Source organism: Manis pentadactyla, chromosome 5 (assembly GCF_030020395.1).
Source record: "Manis pentadactyla isolate mManPen7 chromosome 5, mManPen7.hap1, whole genome shotgun sequence".
NCBI classification, from domain to species: Eukaryota; Metazoa; Chordata; class Mammalia; order Pholidota; family Manidae; genus Manis; species Manis pentadactyla.
Genome location: NC_080023.1, coordinates 20,168,773 through 20,192,054, shown reverse-complemented (window position 1 = coordinate 20,192,054; position 23,282 = coordinate 20,168,773). Strand labels below are relative to the sequence as shown.

At 37.6% G+C, this 23,282-nt stretch overlaps 1 protein-coding gene across 1 annotated transcript in view; it reads right to left on the bottom strand.

Annotated features, from left to right (window-relative positions):
- Window positions 1-20,295, bottom strand: part of ANAPC4 (anaphase promoting complex subunit 4) — a 33,573-nt gene extending 13,278 nt beyond the window's left edge. Inside the window, exons 1-16 of the mRNA XM_036900538.2 lie at window positions 20,020-20,295; window positions 17,358-17,463; window positions 15,589-15,721; window positions 13,943-14,017; window positions 13,791-13,817; window positions 13,652-13,696; window positions 12,942-13,026; window positions 12,185-12,289; window positions 11,425-11,508; window positions 10,281-10,367; window positions 9,810-9,874; window positions 9,048-9,090; window positions 8,865-8,941; window positions 7,266-7,366; window positions 7,134-7,185; window positions 1,340-1,395 (exon numbers count right to left, since the gene is read on the bottom strand). Coding sequence (XP_036756433.1) covers window positions 1,340-1,395; window positions 7,134-7,185; window positions 7,266-7,366; window positions 8,865-8,941; window positions 9,048-9,090; window positions 9,810-9,874; window positions 10,281-10,367; window positions 11,425-11,508; window positions 12,185-12,289; window positions 12,942-13,026; window positions 13,652-13,696; window positions 13,791-13,817; window positions 13,943-14,017; window positions 15,589-15,721; window positions 17,358-17,463; window positions 20,020-20,148 — 1,270 coding nt within the window. The 5' untranslated portion in view covers window positions 20,149-20,295. The remainder of the gene's footprint in view (window positions 1-1,339; window positions 1,396-7,133; window positions 7,186-7,265; window positions 7,367-8,864; window positions 8,942-9,047; window positions 9,091-9,809; window positions 9,875-10,280; window positions 10,368-11,424; window positions 11,509-12,184; window positions 12,290-12,941; window positions 13,027-13,651; window positions 13,697-13,790; window positions 13,818-13,942; window positions 14,018-15,588; window positions 15,722-17,357; window positions 17,464-20,019) is intronic.
- Window positions 20,296-23,282: the final 2,987 nt, after the last annotated feature.

Genomic DNA, 23,282 nt, shown 5'->3' with positions numbered 1-23,282 from the left:
AGTTGTCCCATACAATATGCTTCCTACAATGCCCTGCTCTAATGATAAGGACTGAGTAGTAAATCATTTCTTTTCTAGGCTGGCTTATTATAGTTAGGGTGTGTAATAAGAATATAAACTGCCTAAACTACTCCTATAATTGTAAGTAAAACCAAACTATGTCTTCTGGAAAAGAAAATTATTTCTAAGGTCTCATTCACTTTTAATATTCTAATTTGTTCTAATTAACAGGCTGTCCTGATAGACACTCTGGCTCCCCATTCTGGCTAGTGTTCATACAGTACTAAGAAAAATCTAAGAATTTTAAATGTCAGCATCTGTAGATCATATTCATTTTTTTTAATCAAAAGAATTATATTAGTCTGACAAACATGAAGCATGTTTTAAGATATCAGAATTGAAGACTTGGACATTTAAAGGATGTTAGCACATCTCAGGTAATTTACCTTCTATTTTACTCCTGAGAATTTTAACAAACATGAGATAAACTCCATCTAATGGAATTTACCCATTTTGCATATGTTGGAGGGAAATAAATGCTGGATTATTTCAAAGGTATTAAGAGAGGTCACAAAAAGAGCAGTACAAATGGACCTAAATAAAATATCCATACACTGTAGAGTATTAAAACATTTAATATCAAGTCAATAAATACTGGTTAATTATCTACAAATGCAAAAATACTGCGGTGATGCAAAGAAAGGCCACAAGTGGTCTGCACTGCATTTAGCTAGGACATCAGTGTCCAATGGAAGTGATAACGGAAATTTTCTACTTCTGTGCTGCCCAACATGTGCCTACTGAGTACTTCAAATGTGGTTAGCATGACTAAGAAACCAAATATATATTTCAACTAACCTACATAGCCTCATGTGGCTAGTGGCTACCCTAATGGATAGCACCGATCTGGAAGCAGACCAAAGTACAAAACAGGAGGTAAACTACTCAAGGGCAGAGGCGTACCTTACTTTTTTCTCCCTTTTATATTTTAATCTAACACCTAACAGTGCCTAATACATAGCAAGGACTCGAAAATGCTATTTTAACCTAAGGAGATATTACAGGTAAAAAGGGGTTAGTTGTCATGAGTGACAGAGACAATGCTATCACTTCCATCTATGGGTAGGTAGGGATGGGTGTATTTACAGAAGAAACAAGACTGTCCGTGTGTTGAAAACTGCTGAAACTGGGTGAAGGATAAAATGCTTCATTTATACTATCCTTCCTACTTTTATCGTTATTTGAATTTTACTACAGTAATTGAAATATTCTAAATTGATATGCCCACAATTTAAAACAAGTGTTAAAATAATAAGAAGGCTTCATTTAATTAACTTACCCACATACAGCCATCGAAAAAATGCTTTGAAGTTTTTCATACTACTATCTATAACTCTAAAATGATAAAAATAAAAGAAGTCAGAAATGAAATTGTTACATAGGGTTCATGTATCCCACTCAATTGCTGTGGAGTATAATAATCCTTTCTGTTCTATTTTATCCTATCTGGATGACATTCAAGCCTTTAGAACAGATTTTACAAATCACATACACACCTAAAAATAAAATTTCACAAGAGCAAATCCTGATTCTTTTAAAAATAAAGCGAAGAACTCAGATTTTAACTGGTTATAACAGCCTTGCCACAAACTGTATAGTAGTCTTTCCTAGCATTCAGTGAAGTATGAAATCATTTTCCAACTTCACAAATAAAAGAAATCAGAAAAAAACAGTCATCGGCATTACTCTCAGTTAAAAAGGAAGTACTCACTGGTCAAAAAGAACAAAAAAACATCAACCCCAACAGAAAATCATTATTATAAATTTATACTGTCATTACCTGATATCAATGGACATTGTTTTTGGAAGTTGGTTTTTGATCCTTACAATAAATAACCAAGATCTTGAAAATTGAATTTCCTTGAGCTTTATACAAATCTATCACCCAAATTAAGCATTATAAGTGGAAGTTACCTTTTGATGAAACAATTTCTAAATACAAAGATGAGCATCATTTTTTTAAAAAATCTCTTTAAGTTCACATCTGTAAGATAATTACTCTAAGCAAGTAAATACCCACACTTTTCATTTTGAAAAATGAAAAACCACACTTTGAGATTTTACTAAATCTCAAAGCCCCTTCCAAACCTAACACTTCATAATATTACTAGAGAGGCAGGTCAGTATCATTAACCTTTCTGTACACAATAAAACACCTGACATAAAAGACTGTGACATTTGTTATGTTACCAAGAAATATGATCAAACTCTCACAGCAAAAGTTAAAAAAGGAAAAAAAAGGCTCTTTTCTGTCCTTCCCAATCAATACCCTTGTCCCCACACCTCAGGCAATCACTGACCTGTTACAGGCTAACATCAAATTCTCACTCTACCTATAACCTAAAATATCCTACTTGATATGCTAAAATAACTATGCTATATTCTACTTATCTCTAAGGATGAAGAAGTTAAATAAACTACCTTTCATTCATATTGCAAGGTGATCACAGAAGATCACAGAAATATTTAGTATTTCACATTTACTCTCAGCAAATATGATGAACTAAAAAATAATTCAACATACAGGAAAAGCAATGTCATTTTTCCTCTTATTTTGTCTTCTGAACTCAAGCATCTATAACCTCTACCTTCCATGATTCCATTAAAGTGATAGTGGATTGGTGGGGAAGGGTGTATGTGTCATGAACGCACAAAAGCAAAGAGGATGGTAGAAAAGAAATGAAGTTCAGAAATGTCAAAAAGCTGATGGAGGACTGGTGACCGATAAAGCTCAGCAGAGGCAGAAATGCCAGACAGTGAGCAGAGAGGCAACTGGCAAGAGGCCATCTGCCCTGCAGCATCTCAAGTGTACGGTGACCTTAGAAATGTCAGGTTCAAAAGAAGGCATTAGGATGACGCATGGGGCTGGACACAGGAGGAGAAACTGAAATACGGCGTGATCAACTGTTCTTTCCCCAAAACATGAACGCCTAGGGGTTTGTCTTCTAGACAAAGACAAGCAGCGTTCTTCAAAGAAGCAGCACCGAGTGGGAATTGCTGAGGCAGCTGCATGTGGGCACCAGCGGCCCACAGCGAAGCTCCACACACTCCCACTCGTGCCCGCTCTCTGCTGCCTCTGTACACGGGAGCCCAAGCAACTTTCAAATGCCTCACAAATAAATAGGAGTAAACAACAGAGCATCAGGTATCTGAAGAAAGCTTGCAACAACAGACCAAGACAAAGAGAAAAGTGACTCAGAAAGTGGAGATAATCCAGGGAAGAGCAGAGACATCTAAAAAATCTAATGAATGTCCTCAGAAAGATCTGAGAAGATGTCTTTAACATAGCTTCAAAAAATGATTCAAGAAACAAGAAAACACTTTTGGAAACTGAGACACAGGACTGCCAATGTAAAAAATGCAATACAATGGTTCAGGTCAACGATCTTGTCTTCCATCCAAAGTTCACACCCTAGACATGTTACTACCAACGTGCACCTCCTAAACCTCAATTTCAAGCACCCCACTCACCAACAACCACCTCCTATCTTTCTGGTGACCTCTCTCCAGTACCCCAAAATTCATCCCACCAAGACTACCATCTACTGGTTCTACCACCTTCTACTGATTCTGTAGCCATCCATGTCCCCATTTCCCTCCTAAACCATTCAGATTCTAGGTTCATCATTTTAATCAGGCATTGCTTCAATTCCCATGCCCCACTTTGGCTTCCTTTTACTCACCGAGCCTAGTAAATCTAACTGCTCGCCTACTCTATGCCCCGGCAGTCAGCTGACCCCGACTGGCCTGTTTCACAGTCTCCTGAATACTACCCAGCAGCCCTTGGCACCACCAGCAATCCTCCTGTTCCCTCTCCTCCTGGACTGGACAGCTGGTTCACAGTTCTTCCTTTATCCTCTCCATCCTTATTTCCAGCTGACAACAGAACATTTCCTATTTCATTAAGATAATAAAAACAATTGTGAGTGTCCCCCAAGCCCATAGGCTCATATACTAGCATCTGTGACCCTTTTCTTGGCCTTGTCATCTCTATGGGTGAACTTTTCCAGCCCCTTCCCCGATGCACTAGAGCCCATCCCGCTCATGTACTCTTCCTCTAGCAATCCTCCCCTCCCTTTGCCATCAATGGTTTCCCTTCTAGAAGAACATCCTTATCACATATAAACATCCCAGCATATAAAAACAGAAAAATCTCTTTTTCCAACTACTGGCCATTTGTTTGTTTCCTACTGGCTAAGTGTTTCCAACTAGTGGCCACTCTTTTTATGGCAAAACTCAAGAGTGTACATTTGCTGTTTTCTTTGCATCTACTCTCATTATGTATCATACCAGCTCCCGTGACTCCACCAAAGTGGCTCTTATCAAGGTCACCAACAGCCTTTTCTAATAATATTCCGCTTATCTGTTCTATTCTTGGTCTCCATCTTAACTTGACTTAGCATTTCACAACCCATCCTTCATCACTTCTTGCAGCACTTTCTTTGATCAGCCTACAGGACACCCATTCCCCTGCTCTTTCTGCCTCTCCAGTTTCCTTTGCTAGCTCCCATCAACCCCATATCTAACTTTTGAAATGTCCATTGCTCAGTCTTCTGATGTCCTCTTTTCTCTAAGCATATTCACTACTCACCTGGTTTCATGGTTTAGAATAATACCAGTGTGTGAGGGCTCCCAAATTTACTTTTCTAGCCTGGACCTTCCCTTGAATGCTAGTCTCATATAAACAACAATGTTCTGGACCGCTCCACCACTGCAGCTAACAGACATTTCAAATTTAACATGCCTAACACACTGATCAGGTAATCAAAATTAACATCACTAAGGAAGAATAGACAGACATTATTTACCTATGGATGGGACACCTTGAGAAAGACACTCAACCAGTTATGTAGTACTCTGGCCAGGGGTGCATACCCTGAATCTGATCATGAAAAGTATCAGACAAAGTCCAACTGAGGAACATGAAATATACATATATACTTATATATTTTCCCCCCAACTCTCCCCATTTCAGTAAATGTCAGTTCTACTCTTCTAGATGCTCAGAACCTAAACTATCCCGGCTCCTTTATTTTACCACCCATATACAAACATGCAGCAAATCTAATTTCTACTTTCAAAATATATCTAGTTTGACTGCTTCAGATTCTGACCACCATTTCTCTCTTGGCTTCAGTCCTTGCCCTCCTATAATCTATTCTCAACACTAAGTAAATAACAAGAAGATCCTTTAAAAACCTAAGTTATATCTGTCAGTCCACTGCTCACAACTCTTACCTAAGAGTTTCCTATTATGCACAGAATAAAATCCAAAGTCCTTACAACTGCCACAGGCTGCATACAACCTGGCCCATCCTCCATGACCCCTCTCAATTCACCCCCTACCTCCCACATCAATTTACCTTAGCTACAGTGGCTCCTGGAGGTCCCGCAAATATACCAGGCATGCACCAAACTCAGGGCCTTTATACTTTTGTCTCTTTTGCCCCAAATATCAACGGGGCTCGTTCCTTCCCATCTCTCTCCAACACTGTCTTACCAGTGAAGCCTTCCCTGACCACCTATATAAAATTGCACCCCCTGCCCCAGCATGTCCTAGATCCTCCTTCCCTGCTTGGTTTTTCTCACCACTACTTATCACTATATGACTTGCTATATATTTTAATTAGTTCTTTATTGTCTGTCTCACCGCATTAGAATGTAAGATCCATGAAGGCAAGATATTTCATCGGTTTCATTTACTGCTATTTCCTCAGCATCTAGACTAGTGTTTAAAACATAGTTAAATGCTCAATAAACGTGTATGAAGAATGATAATGTTGGATAATTGAATCAAAAATAGTTCTCAGCAAACAGAAAAGACAAAGATATGAAAACTAAAAGACACAGAGATCAATCCGAAGTCTAATATATGACCAACTAAATTTCTAGAACAAAAATCTACTAATAAAAAGAGACAGAGAGAAAAGGAAATCATCAAAATAATAATTGAGTTCAGGTTAAAATGGCATTTATTATTATCAGTACAATGAATGAAAAGGCCCTCATCTAAAAACACTATTGTGATATTTCAACATACCAAGGATAAAGAATAAAGCTTTCAGAGATAAGAGAAAAAATAAGCCTAAAAAGGAATGAGAATCAGAAGCACTAAACCTTCCATTAGCAACAAAAAAGGCCTCTCTGACCCAGTGACATCTGAGCTGAGAGCTGAGGAGTGCAAGTGAAGAACAGGATGGGAGAGTTCCAGGAGGCAGGCAGGATGTACAAAGCCCTGGGTAGCAGAAAAACACATCACGTTTGAGAAGGCCACCAGCGTGGACAAAGCAGAGGGGCAGGTGTGCTAAAGGGCACGTAAAGGTCTTGGTCCTATGAGAAAATGATTTCCCCTTCAGAATCCTGTATTCAAAAGCATCAACTGAGTGTGAAGGTAGTAGAAAAGACACAAAAGGACTCATAAAGTGTACCCTATGTATCTGCTTTCTCAGTAAAGGATGTTTTCCAGCAAAATGATCCAATAAACCAAGAAACAGAGGAGAGCCTGGAGTCTGGATGTAACCCAGTGCCTCTGTGGTGGCTAGCAGGAGAGCTGGCCTGACGTCCAGCCTGGTGCAGACGGAGGGCAGGCTAGAGGAGGAGGCATCAGAGACAGAGGGGAGTCCAGCGGTACAGGACATGGGAAGAACCTAAGGATGTGACGAAGACAGAACTGCAGGAAAAATAGAAAGCAAATAAAGTCTAGGAGGAAAAAAAAAAAAAAGAAACATAGGGAAGAATCATTTCTAAAAAATTAATAAAAGAAATGCAGTAAAGTCATATAATTTAGAAATATGGAAATAACCTACAGAACAGCTGAAAACAGAAACAGTTAAAACAACTGAAAGGATTCCCTCTGGAGAGAGGACCTAGGGTGAGGATGGGTGGACACGGAAATACTGCTTTAATTTATGAAACTGCTGTGCTATTGGCTTGTTTTAATCATAAAAGGAATAGTTTTGATAAAAACTTAAGAACTTATTTTAAGAAAATCACAGCAATTTTGTAGGTTCTTATTTATAAGTAAAAAGTGAAATATTCTCAGGTCAGTGATTTCAGGCATTCCCAGTACTTACTGAAGAAGTTCATTGGCCTTGAGTATAAAAGAACCCACAGCAGTAATAGCACCTTAAGGGAAATAAATAAATATCACTTGTCAAATAAGTAAAGTGTGTTTAATGTATTCTATTGGAAAATTAAGTTACTACCTTCAATTCCTGCTGCATCCAGTCCAAGAGGTTCATATTTTTGCTTCCATGAAGCCATTCCTTTCAGTTCACTCAAATGGTATAATAAAGACTCTGAGCCACTATCAAAATGGAGCAAAAATAAATTAGTATCATTACCATCATTGAAGTGGTAGGCAGCTACGTCCTTGCCTGAACATTTCTAAATTTTCAGAAATAAATACTGAAAGTAACTTTGACTTTCTTTGTATGAGAAATAATTACTTCTCAAATTATCTCTAGAAACTCTAGCAGAATCTTTGGTCTTCAAGACTACTGAGATCAATGTATGATCAAAAATTAAATTTCAGTAGATCAAATTAAATTCCACACTTAGTCCCGGCACTTTCACCGTAATAATATGGTCATCGTGTTCACCCAACAGCTATGTATTTAACATTCATCATATATTTATTAAGCTCCAACTGTAGGTCAGGCACTGTGCTAGATCCTGGGGACATAATGGTGAAGAAATGAAAGGGTCCTGTGGCACTGACAGTCTAATGGGGGAGAGAGTCATAACCACACAGTGAGACAGTGTATCATTCCAACTACCACCAATGCCTTGAAGGAAATACACAGGGTGCAGGCAAAACAAAAGAACCTGATTTAATCTCGGGGGTTGGGGAAGGCCTCTCTAAGGGATATTTGAGCTGAGAGCTGAAGAGGGCAAGAACAGGATAGGAGAGTTCCAGGAGGCAAGCGGGATGTACAAAGCCCTGGGTAGGAAAAAAAACATCACGTTTGAGAAGGCCACCAGTGTGGACAAAGCAGAGGGGCAGGTGTGCTAAAAGCCATGCATAGGGCTTGGTCCTAACAACAATGGGAAGGTACTGAAGTTCTTAAGTAAGAGTAACATAATCAGAGCCACTGTAGAGAATGTATCTGAGGGGCATAGTGAGGACAGGAGATGATCAGGCCCAAGGGTACTGCAGTGACCCAGGGAGAGGTGATGTAGTAAGGGCCAGGAGACTCAGCAAAAAGGGATTCACCAAAACTTGGGTCAAAAACTGACCATCTACCTGCAAACTGCTTCCCTCAGGTAGCTGTAGATAAAAACATTGTATAAAAATACAATGAGACTAGAAGATCTGGGACAAAGTTGGCACTGACACTTAGTTACTTTGGGCCAAACATATGACACTCTGATCAGTTTCTTCTTGTACAAAATGAGGAAAATCATAACCAACACCTTGCTCAGGTGTTAAATGCAAAAATGTGTATCATGATTTGTAAACTAAAATATGATATACAAATATACTTAATTTCACTGCTCAAAAAAGGATATGTGCCCAATTCACAATGTGCCTAATGGTTGTTTAGGTGAGAAAAAAGCCCAGACAGGACCTATCCTGGTGAAAAGATGTTGAAATAACCATTATATTGATTTAAAGCAGAATTTCATAAAGTGGTCACTCTCAGTTCCCTAAATTTTGGTCATTCCACGATTCCTCTCAAATGCAAATGCAACAGCTTTAGCTAGAAAAAGCTCAAAAGAAGAATGCTAGATGATGAAGAGAAGGTTGCAGAAAGAAGATCAATGTCAAGTAGATGCAATACCAAAAAATTCTACCTTCATACCTCTGTAAGTGGCTTATAACCAATTTTTGTATACTGGAATATGATGACTCTATAGACTGGCCAAGCTTTTTTAAGCCCTAATTAAGAGAAGAAAATATATTTAACATATAAACAAGATACTATTTGCCATTCTAAAAAAAATTAAGATATTGCTATTTAAAGACAAAGATACTTTAACTGCACCTTTACTGTTAACTGGTTCATTAAGAGGGTCTGAAGTTCAGCACTACAATAAAAAGGAAAGTATTTTTAGTCTTCTTTACTTAATCTGAATTTATCACTTAAAATTTTTAAATTTCAAAGTACAAACAAAACTTCTAAACATAATAAACAAAAAGAAATAGCCCAACAAAAATGAAGACAGAAAACAGGAAATAATACAATCCAGAATCAGACTGAAGTATATTTGAGAATGTTCTGAATGCCGAAATGGCTTTTCAAATCAGTAGGGAGAAGGTGTAATACTCAGTAAATTATATTGGGCAATTATCTAAACATTCAGAAAAAAAGGACTTAATCTTCCACAGCATATAAACAAATAAATCACATCTGGAACATATAAATGGAAGAAAACATAATCCACAAAAAACTCTAGACAAAAACATAGATCAATATTTGAATACTCTTAAGATGGGAGAGCTCTTTTTATGAATAACACTAAAACAGATACAATTTAAAAAAAGATTGATTTAGCTATATTTATAATGAAAAATTTTTGCATACATTAAAAAAATACATATATAATACATACATATTTTACACACCTAAAATGATCACATTTTCATTTGAAAAGTGCACAGTAAAGCCTAGAAAGATATATACTATTTTTCTGTTCTTAATGCCTGAGATTTTTCCATTTTTTTTACAATGAGTATGAATTGCTTTTGAAATAATTTACTTTAAAAAAATAAAGAAAAGCAAAAGTACCTACTATGAGTGTATTACCTCGCTTTTCCCCACAACAGCAAGTGCATGAATTCATCCTGCACTGATGTGGTTGTGTTCTTTTCCTAAACAAAACAGATACAATTATGGTATGTATTTTTTAAATTATAAACCTATTTATTCAAGATTACAGGAGCATGACTCCCTTTTCTTCTTTAACCTTCCTTCAAATGCATATTTAAGTTGATTATCTGAGTATCCGTTACTAGAAAACAACCCGCCAGCTCTTCTAATACCTGTCTTTATCCCCCAAGGCCCACCTGCTCTATTAACAATCCTATCTCCACCTAAGTTATACCAATGGGAAGAGCCCTTTTTCTGTGAGAAATGGTTTTATGTTAGATAAAACTATTTTAAAGAAATCATGACCTTAGCCTTTTAGAAATCAGACCAATTTCCTCATGTACCTCATAAGTAAATAAGGACACCATGAATTCTAACTTCTTCCATGGGAAACTTCAATTAAATTACCTGCACGAACTTGGTGAGGCGAGAATCCATCTGCATTAGTATTTCTTCCCATGCTTCACACATACATGTTAGTGATAAATTTATATACTATTAACAAGAAAAAAAATTTTTAATCAATATGCTAATATATGCTTCTCACTGTTAATGGTCTTAAAGAAATCCAGAATTTACTTTCTATCACTTTTAACTCAGCTAAGCCTAAGAAAGAAAAGATTGTAACTAACACTTGATAATCACTTAACTATCAAACATTATTAAATTATGTTTTTCAACTGCCAAAACAGGTATCCTCTAGTTTTTTACAAACAAGATATATTTTATGTATACTGTCAAAATGCTGGTTTGGTCAACTGTTCAATTTTCAGACAGGATCCTTAAGACATTAATCTCCAGAAATCTTTGACATCAAGTATATCAGTGACTGTGACAAAATGAAAAAGGAAAAAGAAAAAAGGCCACAGTTCTTTAGAGCTCCCCTAACCAGATGCAGAGTCAATTTCTCTAGTCCTTAAATCTGGGATGGTCTTGCAGAAATGACACTGAGCACAAGGCCTCAAAAGGTTTCGTACGCTTCCACTTGCATTCGACGGCCTTGAGTCACCACTACTCCATGAACAAGCCTGGGCCAGCCTCCTGGGAGATGAGGAATATGGAGCCATCACAACGAAGGGATACTTGGTTGAGGGGACCACTGATGCACGGCCAAGTCCAGCCGGTATTAGGTGAACCTAGCCCCATCAACAGGACCTTCCAGCTGAACCCAGCCTAAATTGTCAACTGACTAAGACACCAACGTACAGTATCATGAGTTAATTAGGGGTGGTTCTATTTGCACAAAAGCTAACTGATATGATGTTTTCCATAATACTCTGCAAAAATAGCTTCTCAAATTCAAAAATGTTATCTCTTTCATGGGAATATTTTACAAAATTTAAACTAATTTTTTTCTTTTCTTTTGGAGAAATAGAGATGGGTGGGGAGTAAATTTTTCAATTAAATTTTTTTCTTGCTTTAACAGACATTATAAGATTACCAGGTACCTCTACCACAGTTAGCTTTACAAAATAAAATTTCAAGTTTTTTATACACAGAACATTAGAAACTTATACTAAATATTCAGAAAATACAAGCTATAAATAAATACCTGTAAAAGAGCTGAAATATGAGTAAACTTTCTGGCCATCCGAGTTACTTCAGGTAAGAAAGAGTACAATAGGTTGGTTTCAAGCTGTAAAGTCAAAATTATAAAGTAAGTCACAATCAGATGCACTTACTTCTTTTAAAGATACATCATCCTTCCCAGCTTAAAAAAAAAAAATCCCGTAATTCAGGAGAGTCAAGGTCTATCTATGTTTGAGAAAGACTACATCAGAATCCTGCTCCCTTTGAGCATGACAGTTTCGAGACTAGCAGAACCTACTGTAGGATTTGCCAATCTGCCATGTTTAACTGTGCACAATTCAACCTAACCTAATCAGCAATTCCCTCTACATTGCTAGAACAAATTTAATAATCTATTTTGTAATACTATTATGAGGGATTTAAAAAATGATCACAAATATATGTAAAAATGTTTAAAGTCCTAAGAGTCCTAAGAAAATCCTTTATACAAAGATGAACTGTTTGATGAACCAATTAATATGGTCATTAATGGACTATCAAAACAATGTTCTTATGAAAAATATTCAGGGTCATGGGAATAATAATAAGGTATTCACTATAATAAGATTCTGTATATAAGATTCAGAAGCCTCAAGTCAATTTTTTTTCTTAGTTTGGTTTTAATGACCATTTGAATCCAGTGATATAGGTAATTAAAACATATAAAAGCTATAAAAAAAAAACCTATAAAAATCCCTGTAAAAAAATACATTACTGTGCTGCTGTCAGGTTTCAATACTCACCTGAAAGTAAGAAACCTCTGAAACACCACTGGCAGAAACCTCTGTGACCACTGATAATGACTTCAAATCACTTGATAAACATAGTGCAAGACAAGTACCAATGATCTATAAAACAGTCAAATCCCCGAGTATATTTAGTATTATCACTAGATTGTATATGCTTACAATACAGGAAGCAAAGGTTCAGAGCTTGAAAAAACAGAAAGATGTATGTCTGGTCATGCATATCTAGCAGATGAAGATATGTGTCTGCCCAGTCTCAAGGCCACAAACACACACACACATACACCCACACCCATCAACAGTCCCAAATCAAGTACTGGAGAGCCAACATATTCCACAGGAGCCTTACAATGTTTCCTTTTAGGGAACGGTAAGAATAAGATGAGATAGCAACAGAGAAGACAAGACTTAGCAACAAGACTCAGTACTAAGCAAAAGATTGCTTCTGATGCCTCCTATCTTCTTTCAATGACAAATTGTAGCTCTTACCAACACACGGTAGAAAAACATCAACTCAATCAAGTGTATCATATCACTTTTTTTGTTAAGAAAGAAAAAAAATAGCCTCTGATCTTCATAGACTTCATATCGCTATTACCTTATCTTAGTAAGAAAACTGTCCTCATAATATTTAAGAACAAGTAATTCCAAGCAAAACTCAGAAAAAGAACTAACATTTTATTCTTTTTCCATAAATCAATTAGTTGCTATATCCTAGGAGAAAAAACACAGAAAATTTCAAAGAAAAACTTACCCCTGTGACTCGAGCAATTTTGAACATTCCATAAGCATAAAGCTCAATAAATCCAGAGCTTCCTCCAAGGACAAGAATATTAAGCCTAATTAAAAATAATGCAACAAGCTGAGGACAACAGAGAAGATGGAGTTCTTAAACCAAGATATAAATTGTTCCTGCTCTCATATAATCTGCACGCCAAAGCTCCCCTGCAGCGAAACACTAAACAAATTCACCAATACTCAATATTCAATCATACCAGGCTTCTTGCTTTTTTGAAAAGGAAGAGCATAAATTTGCTCTAGCCTGAAGAACATCAGTTTACAGTAAAATAAGAACATTTAAACAATGATTGTCTTTACATGTTCTCATTAAAAAAACAATCCTTTTTCCAGCCAACACAAAGTGCCATCTGTTTTATCTTGGCTCTGATGCTAAATGTACTAAATGTTCTTAAATTTAAATTTCAGGAACTCTAGTACTTCTATCTTCCTTTATGTATTTCTAAAATAAACAAAGGCATATTATTATATTTTTAAACTTAATACAATCAAAGACCATACACTAAAAACAAGTAGACGTTTAATGTCTGCATATTGTTCAGAGGTATTTCCCAGCAATGAAATAACATGACAAATAAAGGAACTGCCTGTGAAACTCAGATAACTGCCTCAAATATCAACTTTAAGAAATGAGACTTCTTATTTAAGATTATCTTTAAGATTTACCTGACATCTCCCAAAAGCTTAATAATTTCATCAGAATTTTCTTCACTAAAATATAAAAAGAAATTGGGTTATCTTTCAACTATATCTCTCAAATAATAAAAGATTATCTTACTTGAAAACAAAAGAAGGTAGATCTTACCTAAATATTTTTGAGGTGTTGCTATAACTAGAGAGAAACAGAGATTAGGGTAAGATATACTCTTTCGATATATTTTAAAAGGCATGAGAAAACTGTCACAGTGTTAGAAGTCTGCAAGAAAAATTCCACTGAAATTAAACTCAGATACTTACTTTTTTGGCAACGTAGGTAGTTTAGGTAAAAGAAGATTTGATTCATCCTCAGCATTATAAAAAGATGTTAGAACACTAAAAAGAAAAAAAAATAACAAGCATTATAAAAACACCAAAGAGTCTGTTTCTCTTTCCATTAAAAAATATGAGTTTTTTTTAAATGTCCAGTTTTATACATTATCCATTATCAAGTAAACAGATGCCACCCATATTTTGTCATTGTAAAATAGTCATTATAACCATGACAAACAAGAAATAGAAAAGTAGTAAACTCTTCATTTACAAAGGGTTTTATTTCTGTAAAAAAAAAATAACCTACCCATTTTACATTTAAAGGAACAAATACTAACAATTTTCTCAGCATATGAAATATATTTATATGTATTTGGTACTAAGAATTTATGATTTCTTAACTTTCATCTAAGCAAGAACTGACACTAAACATATGAGTACCAAGAGCAATTTTAGAGAACATTGCAATTATTATATTACTTAATAATGGGTTCAATGGCTTACATATGTTTGGGTATTTGACAACCTAGAAGGTTATAGACAACACTGTGCATTTTGAAGTAGTCTTATTTATTCCCTTTTCTTTCTCAATTCCATCTACAAATAAAGCTGGAAATAAATGAGTGAAAAAGTGAAAAGGCGGTGACTTCACAAACATTTTTTCCCACTTTAACACAGTTCATGTCCTGAGGAGTCCCTGGAATCTCCACATACCATTTCTAAACTACTACTAGAATGTGTTAGGAATAACTGGACTTAGAAATGACATAATATAGTCTGCTCCTCTAACCTTCTATGAATTCACATGACCATTTGCAACCCCTGATTGTCTGATGATGGATTAATCACTCTGTTTTACTTATAGTGAATTTCAAACCGTAGGCTAGATCCTTGCTATTCATCTTTTACAGGCCTCCCTTAGGAGAGTTGTCAATTAATATTCATAATTCAGAAATTCATTCAATATTAACTTAAAACTTAATTAGAAAGGAAAAGCTAATGCAAAGAAAATTATCACATTTCCCCCAAAAAACTTTTATTTTCCTTATTAGCTAAACCCACTGGTCTTTAAGCCATCTTTACAGCAAACCTGGTATATTACTCGACTACACAGACTAAGGCAAAATTATTTTCATGAAATAAGAAAACTACTGTGACCATGAACACTGAAAGAACCTGTTCAGCATCAAAACAGCATGCTCTATTTATCACTTTAGTATTCTAAGAATATTAAAACACCAAAGAACAGCCCTAGTGAAGTATGTGGTGAAAAGGAAAACAGAACCTCAATTTGCTAATTGGTTATTTAAATTAATATAAATATTTAATTAATATTACTTGCAAGTATAAATGACTGACACAAACTACTAAAAATAACTAAAGAGAAAAAAAAGTAAAACCTTGGCCATTCAGGCATTATTGCTCCAATAAAGAAAACAGAAGGAAAAAAAAACTAACAAAGCATTAAAAATTTCATCTTAAAAACAAAACAATTTCATATTGATAAACTTTAAGCCAGACGTTAAATGCCACATACACACACTTAGCACTCAGATACTCCTAGGTTTCCATTTTAAAAATGAAAATTTAATGAACGTCCTACTGTGATTACTGGAGTTTTTATATTACTCTACCTGCTTTCTACAGTCACTTCCATCCAATGCATACAAGAAACGGGGGCCTCCACAGAAAATGAGTGCAAACTTTCAGGTTTTTCTACATCACATAAAACAATTTTCTTGGTATCAGCAAGAGCAAAGGCCAAAACTAAAACAAGAAGAAAATAATCAGAATAAATGAGTGTAACATTTGAGAAAAAATGGGTATTTCACCTCTTGCCCAGTTTTATAATTTTAAGTACACTGTAACCACAGAAATTACTTAACCTAAAAATCCTTTCTTTAAATAATATGTAGTTATGCTGTTACCTAAGCTTATTTTCAACTGCTTAAACTTTCATGAGTGATCTACCTTCCGTGTACTGTACTTGGTATCTTACACATCAAGCCTCTAAATTTAGAACCTTATTGCCAAGCAGAAAATACAGAGCAGGTGTCAACTGATAATATCGTATCACCAAGATATACTGGACCCATAAACATGCCTGAAAGGTAAGAAGTGATTCCACTGGCTTCGTTCTTCGAAGTTTTTTTTATTCCTATCTTTTATTTCTAACCCTTAATGGGAAACAAGCCCACCAAATACTGAGTAGTCTTCTTCCTTTCACTGTGGATTAGTACAGTTTCTCTACATAAGTGATTGACAATTTCCTAACATATCAAATTTAAGAATTTCTAAATAGAGGGCTATGAGTTTCACTGTATTCCAATACATACAACTTTACTAGATATGAGGCAATTCAGGTCTCCTCTTCTTTAAAACAACTTAAAGCAATCTTGAAATAATCATTACCTAACAAAACCTTATTTTACTGCCCAAAACGATAAGATGTATTTTTAATGATAAAAATATCATCTATTTAAGTACATTTTAACACACACTGACTTTCATGATTTATTTTTGAGATCCTGGTGTTTTGAGATGAATAGTACAAGATCACAAGATGTTACTTACAAAGTCCTCTTACACAATTAGAGGTCAGAACTGAGCAAAATGAGTAACAGAAATAGTTATCTCTAAAGAGATAGATTTCCAGGTCATTTTTAGATACTTATTTATATTAATCTAGAAAAAAGTTAGGCAATGAGGAGTACATAGCATCCTACATAAACAATTCAGCTTTTTTTTCCCTAAAGCACCAATGGTGCAGATGTACTTTAAGATGTATGATTTCCAGCACTTTACTGTAGTGTCTCTGTGTACAACGGCTCAAGTAACAACTATTATTGCAAAAACATGTGGAAGAGAGGTCAGTCCTCCCTAGAGAGCTAAGACCTACACACTACAACCTGAAGGGCAGCAAGAGGAGAAAGACCATACAGACAAGGAAGGAGCAGAGCCGACAGCCCTTCAGGCGAGGCAAACACACGTGCAGAGAATATTTATGAGCCCCACATGCGATGCTAAAACACATTTTTGGGAGAAAAGGACCATGATGGCACTGTGCTGACTAGTGAGCAGTAAATAACGCTTGGACCACCAGGGCAGGACAAGACAGCAAAAAGAACAAAACTCAAGTATTTTGTACAGTCCATCTGATTTCATTTTGGAGTTATCTTTGTCAATCTGTCAAATTTCATTTTAGAGATATCTTTGCCAAGAAACAAGATGGAAGAATTCATCTGAGTTCTAGGAAAACACTTCAAAGCATTCTAAAAAACTAAGTTCTTAAACTGGTGTTTAGAATTCTAGCATAAGACCAATAAATTCTTTCTGGAAATAAGCATTCTTTACAGAATGCTCTTTCTGAATAAAAACGTATTTTTTATAATACTATCATTACGTTTGCCATCTGGTCTCCAAGCCAGACAGGTCACTTCCTTTCCTGTATTTTCATTTGGTGGAAAACTCCAAACTCGATGAAAACTTGCAAGTCGATGAAGTAAAACCTAAGACAGAAGAGATAAAATGGCAGGAAATAAAATATCCATCTCCAAAAAACAATAAACCTAAATCTCTCCTTACAGTTTTTAAAAATTATCTTGACGATGGACAGTGACTATAATGGGGTATGTGGTGGGGATTTGATAATGGGGGGAATCTAGAAACCACAATGTTGCTCATGTGAGTATATATTAATGATACCAAAATTTAAAAAAATCATCTTGAGTATAGTATTTAGCTATCAGAAAAAACTAGAAAACAACAGTGTCTGAATGAACTTAAGGTATTTTCAAAGAAATGGGTGAAAGAAGGTCTTATTTAACCCTGTACTCTATACATTTTCCTATCTTTTATGTCAACAGATTTGTCTTTTAGAAAGGAATAAAGTTGTCCAAGGACATGACAAAAAAGAAATGACACATACAGCTCTAGGAAGATAGCTGCGGTATCCAGGAGTCCCTAGGAATCACTCACCCCTAGATTCAATGCTCTTTTCATTTCCACCATTCCTTACTTCTGAAACCCTTCCTCTGTTCCCTCTGGAATTCCTGGTCAGGGATCACCAAGATCCCCTACATCTTCATTCTCTTTTCTGAAATGTGCTTCTCACCGAGGGATACTGCTTCCAGGCAGGATTCTCGGGTGGTGGCCCTTTTGCAAGCCACGCCCACTGTACCACTACTGGTGAGGAGATGAAGTATATTTCTTCCATGATGCCATTTCTGGATGACTTGACTTTTCTTCAAAAGCCTCTAACTTTGAATCATACACGATCTGACCATACCACGGACTATCCCTCCTAACTGCAGTCATTTGAAGACCCCTAGGCATTCCCCTCATTCCTGGGAGATCTGTAGTGCCTGGCACACTAATGCCTTCCAACTCTAGTCATCATCATCATCTGGTAGTTTCAAGGGCTACAACGCCTTGGCTTTTCAGCTCTCCACGGATCACATCTTCTACCTCCTCCCTTCAGTCACTCCCAGGGTCACACTGTTGACCTTTCAGTACCAAACAAGAGTTGCCATAATCTTAGTTTCAAACCTCCTACTTGCCTTCACCACCTTTATCTTTGTAGCTCATCTCTACTAATATTCAACTTCAAATCTTCAACCTCACCAAGATGTACAATCCACTGATTCTATCACCTATTAACTGTCACTTACCCCACACATGCTCTCACTTCCCTACTTAATCAGTTTAGAATCCAAGGTTCATCATTACCATCACTCTTCTTGCATAAAACTTTAATTCCATTGCATCTCTCTTGCTTTTTCATGCTTGCAAAACAACCATGGTTAAACCCAACCATGCCTGCACCATACAGCCAAACAGAACAGCAGACAGACAACCGCACTTACTAGTTTCCTGCAAACTACAAGACCACTAAGCTCATACAGCTCTTCATACTGCAACAATCCCATTCGGTTTCCCTAGTCTACCTACCTGGACAGCTTTTCATCCCTCTCCTTTCTCCTCAACCTTCCGATATTTTCTTCACCATTCTCACTCCTGGACACTGCCCTTCCTTCTCCTTGAGAAAAGGGAAGTAACATATGGCCACTATTACATCTGCCCATTTTCTCCCTTCCCTCCTACTGCTGGGGCTGTGCCCCCTGCACTCCTCTCCAGAGCCGTGAAAGAGTTCCAAAGCACCCTGGCAGAGGAGGGCGACTAGATTTCATGCAGGACTTGAGAAAAGAGACATCAATGCCCTGATGGTGAGGTCAGGGTGGTTAACACAGTGGTGCAGCTCTGCAGGCTACTGTTTCCCTGGCTGCTAAGTTTTCCTTACCACCTAGCTTCCAAACTTTGCTGCTCAGGACATAACTCTCACCTGGCCAAGTAACTATCAGGAAACCTGTCCAAAGGCCAGGGTAGGAAAGCTACACAGGTGAAGGTTTCCTTACAAAATGGCTGCCAGGTAATAACAACTGCGAGCAGAAAGTTGGGTACAACCAGGTTACACTTGAAGCACAAGTGCACATAATGTGCACTTGAATACTAACAATCTTGTACAACCCCATCAGGAATTGGGTGAAGCACCATTCCCTAGTTTAAGGGTATTTTTGATAGGAGGTGGCTATCCAAGCCATAATATAAAACTTGGACAACAGAACATAGATTCTTAAACATATCCTCCATGGCATCTACATGCATGCACATTTGCAGCTGAAGTTTGACAGTAACTCATCTTTCTTCCGCCACTAAACTAAGAAAACTCAAAGCAGGGTCTGTGTATCTACTACTATCTCTAGCTCACAAGTGACATATCATGGGCTTTTAAAAAGGCCATTTAACAAATAAATGACTAAAAGAGATTTGGGGATCCAGCACTGTCTGCGTGTGCCATGAAAAAACTGTTGTTCTCACCATAAAATAACGGAAATGGGCATATAAAAACACTTTCCTGTATATATGGCTCCTTGCACTTTCAATTCAAATTAACAGCCGTCCTGAATGGGAGAGGCGAAACAGACGGGTGGCCTGCCGAGTTACCGAAGGGGAAACTGAGGCTGCGGCAGTCTGTGCCGCGCTCGCTGTCGGTCAGGCCCACTCACCTCGCCCGCCGTGTTGGCCAGAGCAATGAGATCCCGCTTGGGTGACCAGACCAGGAAAATGATCTCCTGCGGCAGCTGCTTCTCTCCCACCACCCGGAAGGACGGGAAGCAGGTCGGAAAACGCAACATGGGGGCGGCCGTGCAATGACACCCCAGTCGGAGGCTGGCAGCGGCGGCCGCCGCCTTGGGCCCCCGCCGTCCCCGGGGAGCTCGCACCGCGGCGGTACCTGCGAGGCCCGCCCTCGGCAGCCAAGGCGGTCCTGCCGGCCTCTCTCCTCCCTCTGCCGCACAGCGCGGAAATTCCGCGCCGCCCGCCGCCGCCGCGCGCTCCGGGCACTTCCGGCGCCCGCGCTTCCTCGCGAGAGGCAGGGGGACGCGGGGCTGCGCCCTGTGGGTGGGGGCGGGCGCGTCCCTGGGACCGCACGCTGGTCTGTAGGTAAGACGGATTTTCACGTGTGTGCGCGTGCCCGCAGGGCTTCTCCGCTTTCCCGGAAATCCGCTGCCATAGTTTTAGGCGTGAGGCCTCAGAGACGAAGGGGAGAAGAAAAAGAAGGCAAATTTTATGTCTTGATAATCCGGAGCATCCTTTGACAGTCCCTAAACAGTTCTCAATCCTGGTTGCTCAGAGATTTTTAACGCCCCCTATTCCAGACAGCACCCCAGACGAATTAAAAGAGAATCAATACGGGGTGAAAACCCGTATTGATTAAAACACTTTAAGGTGATTGCCATTTGCAGCCAAAATGTGAGGGTCCTGCTTTAAAACTTATGACACACGAAAATATGACTCTCCCATGTAAGCTTCACAACTTACTGGTAGTAGTGGCCCCACCATAATAGAAGAGGACTGAGTTCATCCAAGATTTATCTCATAGCTATTTGAGCATCTATGTGAAACAATCGGTTACACAAATCCACGGGACATGGGCTCTGCTCTAAAAGGCTCACAGGTCAGCCTTGTCGACAAGGGAATCAGAACTCAACTGATGTTTCTTTTTACAACATACATTTAAATACATCAACATGTTCAACAGTTCCCGCAAGTTATGGTTGTAGTTAATAGAATGAGACAGTATCATCCTGTGGTTCTTGAACTTAAAATCTATAGAAAGCCATCTACCTCTCATTTATTTTACTTGTTCAGAGGACAAAGTGGCGGCAGGATCTTCAACTTCCAACAAGCCCCATCTACTTTCCCTCTATTTGTATCTAGCCCTGGGGTAGTGCTTCAAATATTGGTTGCTGCATGAAAAACTACAAATGCTTGAGGCACTATTTATGCAGCAACAAATGATCTGAGGCTCTATTTTGTGCCAGGCATTGTTCTTAACTCTCGACTTGGTGCTCCTCCTGCTCCCTCTGAGATAAGGGCCTTTTTCCTTGCCTTTGCTGCAATTAAGCATGTCTCCATACTCTTCAAGAGGCAACATTTCTGAGGTGAGAATGGAATTGCGTTTGTTATTCAAGAAGTGCATTTTCAGGTGTTATTTAATGCTCTGGGGTGGCAATAATGGATAATCTTGATGGTGGCGAGTCATTTCTCCCAAGTTTCAGGACAGGGATACTGGGGTGAGAATGATGCTGCTGAAGCAACCAATCGACGGTGCTCAACATGACAATCACAGCTACTAAAAAGGTAGTTTTAAGTATGAAGTGCATTTGAGAGATAGTCCGTCCTGGCAGTGAGTCTAAACTGTTCCAATTCATGCTGTTTTGTTTGTCTCTGGAAAAGAAATTCAGAGACCAACTCAAGTGACTCTCTTTGGACAAAGGAGGTCTAATTAGAGCTACAGAACCAGTATTTGCATGTATAGGAATTTATCCTAAGGAAATAAAAAGATTTGGTTATAAGTATGTTTATCATAGGGTTGTTTACAATAGTGAAAAAAATGCAAACAACTTGTATGTCCAACTACAGGAGATTGATTTTTTAAAACTACAGTGTGTCCATACTGAAAAATAATACTATTATTATAAACATAAATTGATATTCACATGTTTATGAAAAAGGATTACAAGAATATATATTTACAGTTCAGTTTTGGGGTGGAAATTTTAAAGTTTGTGTAACTATTTATACAAGAATCTATATTTGGAAGAACATACACAGAAACTGCAACTGGTTATCTCTAGATAATAAGATTAGAGATGCTTTTCATTTTCCTTTATTTATCTGGATCATGTATTAATTGTAACGTTAATAGCAACCTTTATTTCCTTTTGTCCTCTTTAACTATGTAGAATGTTTAAGCTGACTTCTCTACCACTCCTCACTTCCACATATGCAGATGAAGAAACTGCCCCGTCTTTTCAGGCTTAACTTCTTAGAGCCTACCAGATGTTATACTTCTAGGCTGCAGGGGTAGTAACTACACAATGTAAGAATCTTGTAACTGGCCAGCTCATAGGGTGAAACTCACCTCTTAGAGCTCTGGAATCTGCCTGCTCACTTGTGGTGTTTTTCCTTCAGTCTTTTGAATTAACATTAATACTAAATTCCCTGAAATCAAATAGTAGAGACCTTCAATTTATTGCAGTGTCCTTCTTAGCTGACCCTCAACTAATATAACCCATGTCCTAATGTCCCATTAGAATTGCATCAAATAGGTGAAACTGGATTTTCCTTTGTACTTTGTGCAAGCTTTCCTTACCTAGGCAGCTCTAAGTGTATTAGCTTCTTACATTTAGGGTTTTGAGGCATAAAGCAGTGTATTAAATGCCATTTCCATACATTCAATCCCTATTTATTAGTAACTACTACTTGGAGGGTGAATAAGTGTGTTAGCCTGGCTGGCCTGCTTTCCAAGGTTGGGGGGTGAGTAATAACATCATACACACTGCAGTTGGTTGTCTCTGGTATCAGCATATGCAAGGCACAGCTCTCAGAGCCAGTGAACACACACTACGATGTCCACAGGCCCCTGCCATCAACGAGCTTCTAATCTGTACAAGAGGAAATAGTACAAAAAGTCATTCTAATACAGGGCATGATTTAACTACCTTAAAAGAAGTATAAAAGACACAAAAACATATACTTCTATTTCACTAGTAAGAGATGGACTATTCCAATGGGGACACCAAAAAGAACATCATGCAGGAGGTAGCATCAGACCAGGACCATTTGTAGGCTGATTTTATATTTAAAAATTAGTCAAATTCTCCCAGATGTCTGGTATTTATACAGATTTCTTTGAAGGGGCCAGTTATCAACTTAAGTGTTTTTCTTAAAATAACCTTGAAAACTGAGTTACTGTAAGTTTAAA